Genomic DNA, 9,086 nt, shown 5'->3' with positions numbered 1-9,086 from the left:
TATATATATATATATATATATATATATATATATATATATGAATGTTGTTATTTGGTTTATTACATATTAAAATATAAAAATAATTGTTTTTCTAATATCTCATAATAGGTAAATAGTAATTTCCATGTTACTCCAAGATGCTAGTTTAAAAGTTTAGAACTATCATGTTTAAGATCTAGACAGTAAGGGGATACAGAGGAGTCCCAGGACCCGTGACTGAACTGTGAGCAGCATAGAAGAGAGCTTTGCTAACCCTCATGACAGGATGCCTTGTTTAATGCTAATGTCTCCAGGCTCTGCTTATTCTTTTGTGGTTTGATTTGTTTTGAGACAAGGTCTATGTCTTCCATGCTAGTGTGAACTTGTAATCCCCCTGCCTCAACTTCTTAAGGTGCTGAATCTACAAGCATGCATACCCATGTCTAGCTCCATTTCAGGCTTTTAAGTAACATGACTCATGTCTGAGAAAGGAGCAGAAATTTGGGGGGGGGGGGGATGATCTGTAAAAACTTAAAGCACACCCTGAGACTGGCTTAGCTTATAGATAGAGTACACATATGAATGTTACTATTTGATTAGTTTAACTACATCTTAAAATATAAAAATAATTCTTTTCCTAAAACCTCATAATGGTAAATAGTTTGCTTAACCTTTCTTTGTAATATGCTATCTGAATAATAGAATAATTGCTATAAATGTTGTAGTGTGAAGATGCCAGATATGTACCATGAGGTTTACTACTTCATCCTTCCAAATTCCAGGTCAATCTGAGAAGTTAACTCCTGCATCTGAACTGAATACTAGTAAGCGGCCATGCAGCACTATAGAGTCTTAACTTTTCATCTAATGAGAAATCCGAAATAGTTGGTGAGGACAGTGAATTAGGATACGAGCTTCTTGATTTCCAAGACCAGCATCCTCATGTTCGATTGCGCTGTGTCAGGCCCACGTCCACGTAAACACAGGGCACTTACCCACTGCTAACAGTGGGACTTACTTGCCTGTGTTAAAACCATCTGACCACCTGACACTCTTGCAGACTTAAGATCTTAATCTAGCTAGGTTTTTGAGTTTTGTGTATTTGCATTTCATTCATCTGTTCACTCATTCTTGCCTGTCCTCATTCCTTAAGATGACAGCAGTTACCATGTATTAATTTTATAGTAGACATGGAAAAAACAAATCAAAGAAGACAGAGTATAGTTTCATGGGGCTTGTGACTTAATAGGGAATATGGGTCAAAAAAGTCAGTAACTAAAAGAAGTGCTATGAACAATAGGGAGATTATATTTAAAGAGCCCTGGAGGCCCAGGCATGGGATGTTTGCTCCAATTTGAAAGGGCAAGATCTAAGTAAAGAAGCCATTAAATAATGAAAGATTTCAGTGAACAATGGAGAAATGCTTCAAGTGAAATGAATAGTGAGGACTCTCATTGGTCTTGTGGTAAAAAGAAAACAAAGATCTAAACCTGAGTGTTTTGAAAAGTAGACTGAAAGAGCCAAAACAGAGCCAAAGGTGAAGTAGCCTTCCACAGCAGGAGTCATCCTCTGTAGAGTGCTCATGTGGTAAGGACACCAGCGTCAGCTCACGCAAGTACACGGGGTGCTTACTCTCCTCGCTGTACTTCATTCCCAGGAATGAGCTTGACGTAAGACTTGGGGAACCATCCTCTTCCTCCGTGCACTTCCCCAAACCACCAGTTTTCCTGCTGCTCCAGGACAGTGATGACGTCATGCTTTGAGAAGTTCAGGTGATTCTCTTTCTTTGCTGTCCAGGAACAGAGGGCCTGGGCTTTCAGGTTTTCTACAGCCTGCCCCTAGGATACAAAGTCACCAAAACTTAAAACCAGACCATGCAGATCATGATTTCTAATTTCTAGTATGTGACAGAGAGCATATCAACTTGGCCAACCTATGAACTTAAAATGACACACAGCCATGTGAGTCGCCTTCCTGGGCATCCCACCACTTAAGGCCACTTCATCACCAGCACTGATGAAATGCATACTCAGGGAAGTATTCATGAATCCATCAAATAAAATGCAAAAAAGAGTTACTGCAATGAGTTCCTCCCCTCCAGCTCCCAGTGGTTTCTACCCGCTGTTGGTTACTCCAGTAAGGCTGAGCACACTCAGCTTCTCCCGTGCTGGTTCCTCGTAACAACACTCAGGACTCCTCCCTCCACAGGTCAGCTGTTCACTCACTCTTCCAGCAGGGACCCTGAGCCCTCCTGCAGCCTCCTGCTGCCCCAGCAAGTCTCCCACACCACCCTTCACCACTTTCTTCTACATTCCAGTTGTTCAGAGAGCATCAACTTGCTTTCTGATGTCGTCCCTCAATCCCTCTGACTTAGGTGCTGTTCTGTCAGTCTACCGAACATTTTCCAGATGAGGTTATTGACAATCATATCAAGCCAAAGGCTTCCAAGACCTTGTCTTACTCCTTCACTGCCCAGTGGAGACACCAGTAAGATCCTTTAGCTTTGAAGCTCTGAGTGAAGCTCACCTTCTGGCAAGCTTGTTTATTTGTGTTTCTAGCATAACTTTCCTGAATAATCTCATTGATGACTGTGGGTTTTAAAATCTATAATTTCAGGGTAACTTTATCATCTGCATTCAAGATGTGCACATCAAAGTACATATTAGCTGTCCCCAATGCGTTGTCTTAGTGTCCCTGAATGTAGTCATTTCTAAACCTAAACCTTTCACCTGCTGTTCACCAGGGGATTAGATTATGTTACTGTTCTTTCAGTTGTTCATGCTAAGAACTGAAGTTACTGTTTTAAAAATATTTTAACATATTTTTTATTTATTTGTGTGTGTGTGTGAGTGTGTGTGTATATGTGAATGTGAGTACCGTGCCTACAGGGTATCAGATCCCCTACAGTTGGAGTCACAGGAAGTTGTGAGCCACCTGACGTAGGTGCTGGAACAGAACAGGATGCAGTTCCTCTGGAAGCAGCAATACATGCTCTTAGCTGCTGAGCCACCTCTCGGGCCTCTCAAGAATTACTTTGAAAAGTCTGTCTTTGTCTCTGTGCCTATGAACAGGAAAGGCTGGAAGGTATACCAAGCCCAGGGGCCTGGAGTTGCAGGCATTTGTAGGAAACTCAGCCTGCCCTATGAGTGCTTCATCTGATTCCCACTTGTCAGGAATGCACACTGCTCCAAACTGCTGAGCCATCCGTCCCTGAAGAACTATTTTAACTTCAATTTCCCCTTTACTATCCACATTCAACAGATTATTTTATGTCAATTCTTAATATTCTTCTAAATTTAGCTTCCTCTCCATGTACTTTCACTACTCTGGAGTGGTTCACCACCACGGCTTGTTACTCAGTTACAACAATATTATCCCTTGCCTAGTCTTTCTTCTTCCTTCTGCCAATCTCCCCTGTACATTACTGTAGTGTTTGCTTTGCTGCTCTTTTGTTTGTTGGTTCGTTGGTGAGTTTATTTTTTGAGACACGGTTACTCTGTATAGCCCTGGCCAGCATGTGTATGGAGCTCAGAAAACAACTTTTGGTAGTCAGTCCTTGCCTTTCCATCCTTGTTTGGGACAATGTCTATCTTGCTTTGGTTGCTGTTGCATATTCTGCACACCCAGCCAGCCCATGAGCTTCTGGCTGATGCCCCTGTTTCCACCTCCCATCTTTCCACAGGCGCAGGTACACGTTATTGCTTCAAGTTTTCATGTGGGTTTCAGAGATAGAAACACAGGTTTGTTGGGTTTCTACGCCAGGTGCTTTTCCAACTGAACTGTTAACCTGGCCACAGTGTTTCATGAATGTAAACCTTTGATAGGTGTCAAGGTCTCTCAACAACCTTGTTTTGGTTTCTTACTGCCAGTCTGTCTAGTACTGTAGTAACTACCTCACTAATAACCCTGAACCTCTCTCCAAATGTTTCCCTTAAAATGTTATTTGTTGGTTGATATTTTACTGATAGAGACAGTGCCTCGCTTATCTAGCTCAGGCTAGCCTTAAATGCTTTATGTAGCCAAAGCTGTCTTCAAAATCCCAGTCCTTCTACCAGAGCCTCCTAAGTTCTGGTGGAATTCACCCACACCATTCCTTGACCAACCTGACTTCACTCTTTCCTCAACATTGTGCAAACAAGTCTCTTTTTGCAGACACGTCTAACTCAGGTGCCCAGTGATCTTCCTCCTCTTACTCTTTCACTAAAGGACTTCTGGATATGGTGAAGCCTTGCTTCTGTTGAGGGCCCAAAGCAAATGACCTGCTCCTGCTAGAGCACACTCTAATCTCACAGAATGGCTAAGGTGCCCTCCCCTCCATATGCCCTCAGAACACTGCAGATGTATTTACTGCATTTCTCACACCTCACAGTTACATGCATGTACGATTCCTTTAGCAGGTTATAAACTACTTAATGACAGAGTTTTTTAAACAAATGTTTGTCTTGACTTTTTAGCACATAATAAAATATTGGAAAATACATTTCTGGTTTTACTATGATGAAGTCTGCCACTTCTTTTTAGTAGCATTAATGCAGCTAAGCACATATTCCAAGTACCAAGGTTCCAAGCCAAGGAAAGACAAAGCCCCCTCCTCCCCAGCCCAACCTGTATGGGGCTGAGTTACTGAGCAAACGCTTAGAAACCCGGCTTCAGTTGCACATCACTTATAAACAAGAACAGAAACTGAATGCTACAGGCTCTGCTTAATGGGGGTGGATGCCTCTGTGAAATAGAGGTAACATACCTGTCCATGAATGGGGGACACAGATCCAGGGGACACAGTGCGGGTAAAAGCTGACTTCTGCTGCCATGTTGTATTAACAGTAAGGTTTGAGAAGGATACATTTTGATAATCAGTCACTGATGCTGGTTGATTTGAACAAAGTGGTCTGCAAGTGTAAAATTGTAATGTAAGTATACTTCGTTATCCAGAAACTAATGAAGTGCTACCAGCTTACCCACGTTTGAATATGATTTGTAGATAAGACACTGATGCAGTGTAAGCTCACTCACTAAATTTTAGTATTGAAATGTTGGAAGTGCCAGCCCACATAAAACTATGATCAAGAATCAGGTTGGCCCGATATGCATTTGTATTTACACATGAGTTTCATGCACACACTGTTTGCTCCCGACTCACTGGGAAGAAGTTGAGGTAGCAGAGAGAGACACTGTAGGAGGGAGTAAGGCCTTCTTAGGAGACAGAGCTTTTTCACTTGACAGCACTTTTTCTACATAGTTGCACGGGAACCAGCCAAACTTTCCCTGAAAACTACCATAAAGCCAACCAGGCTCTCCTACAGTTTTTTCATCAACCTATGGAAGAAGAAAAGAAAGTTCAGGGCTTAGAAATCTATACATTTACAAGAGTATAGACTACTGCACAGCATTCTCAGATTCAGAATTAATCACATTTGAAATAAAAAGGCATTTCCTACAAATTATTAGTTTATTATTTCTCATGATGGAGAGATTATCTTTTTACATCTTATCAAAGTTAATATTTGTGGCCAGGCATGGTGGTGTGCGCCTTTAATCCCAGCACTCAGGAGACAGAGGCAGATAGATCTTGGTGAGTCTGGGCCCAACCTGTTCTACAGTCAGTTACAGGACAGTCAGAGTTACATAGTGAGACACTGTCTCAAAACAAAGAAACAAACAAACAAAAATAACAAAAAGTTAATATATGAAAATAAGTTATAGCAAAAGTAACATTATATACAGTTTATAACTGAAAAATTAGTTCTCTACTCCATGTATACATAGTTTAATAGCACTCACAAAGTTTTAGTTGGTCTTTAATTTGTGACAATTCACCTATGACAATTATAGTTCTGAGCCACTATGCTTAGCTTAAAATATTATTTATAGTGTTACTTCTTGGATTTATTTCAGTCCTTAAAAAACATCTATTGGCTTTTGGTTACAAGGAAATAAAGGTTCACCACCTCCCTCCCATTGTCCTTTCTTACTCTATCCATATTGTTATATAATTTTTATTCAGGTATTATTGACATCTACGTTACAGCTTTATCTGACGTATACAGGATTTTGCTGATTGCATTTCCTTTCTTGTTAACTTTCAATATCCTACAGTTAGTACCTTTTGTAGACCTTGGCTGACCTGGAAAGCCTCTGAGTACTATCTTCCAAGTGGTAAAAACACAATTTCTTTTTCCCCTTAAATACTTTTCTTTTTCCTATAGTATAATAGCCTCTAACCTCACCATGTCTCCTGCACCTCCTGGTTGCTGCCTTAAACAGTGACGGCACCTCCAAGTTTATGCTTGGTTATCTTGCCTCGTGCTATACACTTCCTGAACAGGCCTATCTGCTCCTAGAATTTGGTCAGTGCTCTTACAGGATACTGAATCCTAAAGCTCTAATCACAAGATCAAGGACGTCTCCTCCCATTGATGGCTGACTAGGTCATCCTCTGCTACATATGCAACTAGAGATACAAGCTCTGGGGGGTTACTAGTTAGTTCATATTGTTGTTCCTCTTATAGGGTTGTAGACCCCTTTAGCAGCTTGGGTACTTTCTCTAGCTCCTTCATTAGGGGCCCTGTGTTCCATCCAATAGATGAATATGAGCATCCACTTCTGTATTTGCCAGGCACTGGCATAGTCTCACAAGAGAGAGCTTTATCAGGATCCTGTCAGCAAAACCTTGCTGGCATATGCAATAGTGTCTGGGTTTGGTGGTTGTTTATAGGATGGATCCCCAGGTGGGGCAGTCTCTGGATGATTCTTCCTTCCCTCTCAGCTCCAAACTTTGTCTCTGTACCTCCTCCCATGGGTATTTTGTTCTCCAATCTAAGAAGGAATGAAGTTTCCACACTTTGGTCTTTGCAATGTGTGCTTTGAGCTTTACTATAGTTTCTTTAATGAATTTTGGTACCCTTGCATTTTGAGCATAGATATTCAGAATTGAGAGTTCCTCTTGGAAGATTTTACCCTTGATGAGTATGAAGTGCCCCTCCTTGTCTTTTTTTTGATAATTTTGNGTTGGAAATCAATTTTATTTGATATTAGAATGGCTACTCCAGCTTGTTTCTTCAGACCATTTGCTTGGAAAATTGTTTTCCAGCCTTTTACTCTGAGGTAGTGTCTGTCTTTGTCCCTGAGGTGGATTTCCTGTAAACAGCAAAATGTTGGGTCCTGTTTATGTAGCCAGTCTGTTAGTCTATGTCTTTTTATTGGAGAACTGAGTCCATTGATATTAAGAGATATTAAGGAAAAGTAATTGTTGCTTCCTGTTATTTTTGTTGTTAGAGTTGTGTACTGGTTAGTTTTGTGTCAACTTGACACAGGCTGGAGTTTTCACAGAGAAAGGAGCTTCAATTGGGGAAATGCCTTCATGAGATCCAGCTGTGGGGCATTTTCTCAATTAGTGATCAAGGGGGAAAGGCCCCTTGTGGGTGGGACCATCTCTGGGCTGGTAGTTTTGGGTTCTATAAGAGAGCAGGCTGAGCAAGCCACGGGAAGCAAGCCAGTAAGTAACATCCTTCCATGGCTTCTGCATCAGCTTCTGCTTCCTGACCTGCCTGACTTCTAGTCCTGCATCCTTTGGTGATCAACAGCAATGTGGAAAGTGTAAGCTGAATAAACCCTTTCCTCCCCATCTGCTTCTTGATCATGATGTTTGTGCAGGAACAGAAACGCTGACTAAGACAAGTTGGGATTCTGTTATTGCGGCTATCTTCTTTTATGTTTGTTGAAGGATCACTTTCTTGCTTTTTCTAGGGCGTAATTTTCCTCCTTGTGTTGGAGTTTTCCCTTTATTATCCTCTGAAGGGCTGGATTCATGGAAAGATATTTGGTTTTATGAATGAAATAATGGTAAATTTGGTTTTATCATGGAATACTTTGGTTTCTCCATCTATGGTAATTGAGAGTTTGGCTGGGTATAGTAGCCTGGGCTGGCATTTGTGTTCTCTTAGTGTCTGTANAACATCTGTCCAGGATCTTCTNGCTTTCATAGTCTCTGGTGANAAGTCTGGTGTAATTCTGATAGGCCTGCCTTTATATGTTACTTGACCTTTTTCCCTTACTGCTTTTAATATTCTATCTTTATTTAGTGCATTTGTTGTTCTGATTATTATGTGTTGGGAGGAATTTCTTTTCTGGTCCAGTCTATTTGGAGTTCTGTAGGCTTCTTGTATATTCATGGGCATCTCTTTCTTTAGGTTAGGGAAGTTTTCTTCTATAATTTTGTTGAAGATATTTACTGGCCCTTTAAGTTGAAAATCTTCATTCTCATCTATACCTCGTATTTTTAGATTTGGTCTTTTCATTGTGTCCTGGATTTCCTGGATGTTTTAAGTTAGGATCTTTTTGCATTTTGCATTTTCTTTGATTGTTGTGTCCATGTTCTCTATGGAATCTCAGGTACACCTGAGATTCTCTCTTCCATCTCTTGTATTTTGTTGCTGATGCTCACATCTATGGTTCCTGATTTCTTTCCTAGGATTTCTATCTCCAGAGTTGTCTCCCTTTGGGTTTTCTTTATTGTTTCTACTTACATTTTTAGATCTTGGATGGTTTTGTTTAATTCCATCACCTGTTTGGTTGTGTTTTCCTGTAATTCTTTAAGGGATTTTTGTGCTTCCTCTTTAAGGGCTTCTACCTGTTTAGCTGTGTTATCCTGTGTTTCTTTAAGTGAGTTATTAATTTCCTTCTTAAAATCCTCTATCAGCATCATGAGATGTGATTTTAAATCTGAATCTTGCTTTTCGGGTGTGTTGGGGTATCCAGGACTCACTGTGGTGGGAGTTCTGGGTTCTGATGATGCCAAGTGGTCTTAGTTTCTGTTGGTAAGAGTCTTATGTTTGCCTTTCGCCATCTGGTAATCTCTGGTGTTAGATGTTCTAGCTGTCTCTGGCTGGAGCTTATTCCTCCTGTGATTCCCTTAGCCTCCATCAGCACTCCTGGGAGTCCAACTCTCTCCTGATTCCCAGTGGTCAGAGCACTCTCTGCAGGCAAGCTTTCCTCTGGCAGGGAAGGTGCACAGAGGTCTGGAGCTCAGCTCTGCCTCCTGGCTGAAGATGAAGGCCCAAAGGGACCCTGTCCAAGAAGTTATCTTGCTTCTGTGACCCACACGCTCT

At 41.1% G+C, this 9,086-nt stretch overlaps 1 protein-coding gene across 1 annotated transcript in view; it reads right to left on the bottom strand.

Annotated features, from left to right (window-relative positions):
- Itsn2 (intersectin 2) overlaps positions 1-9,086 on the bottom strand; it is a 119,908-nt gene that overhangs the window by 48,713 nt on the left and 62,109 nt on the right. Inside the window, exons 21-23 of the mRNA XM_029484793.1 lie at positions 5,120-5,295; positions 4,724-4,868; positions 1,612-1,817 (exon numbers count right to left, since the gene is read on the bottom strand). Coding sequence (XP_029340653.1) covers positions 1,612-1,817; positions 4,724-4,868; positions 5,120-5,295 — 527 coding nt within the window. The remainder of the gene's footprint in view (positions 1-1,611; positions 1,818-4,723; positions 4,869-5,119; positions 5,296-9,086) is intronic.

Source organism: Mus caroli, chromosome 12 (assembly GCF_900094665.2).
Source record: "Mus caroli chromosome 12, CAROLI_EIJ_v1.1, whole genome shotgun sequence".
Taxonomy (NCBI): domain Eukaryota; kingdom Metazoa; phylum Chordata; class Mammalia; order Rodentia; family Muridae; genus Mus; species Mus caroli.
This window is presented reverse-complemented; position numbering and strand designations above follow the sequence as displayed.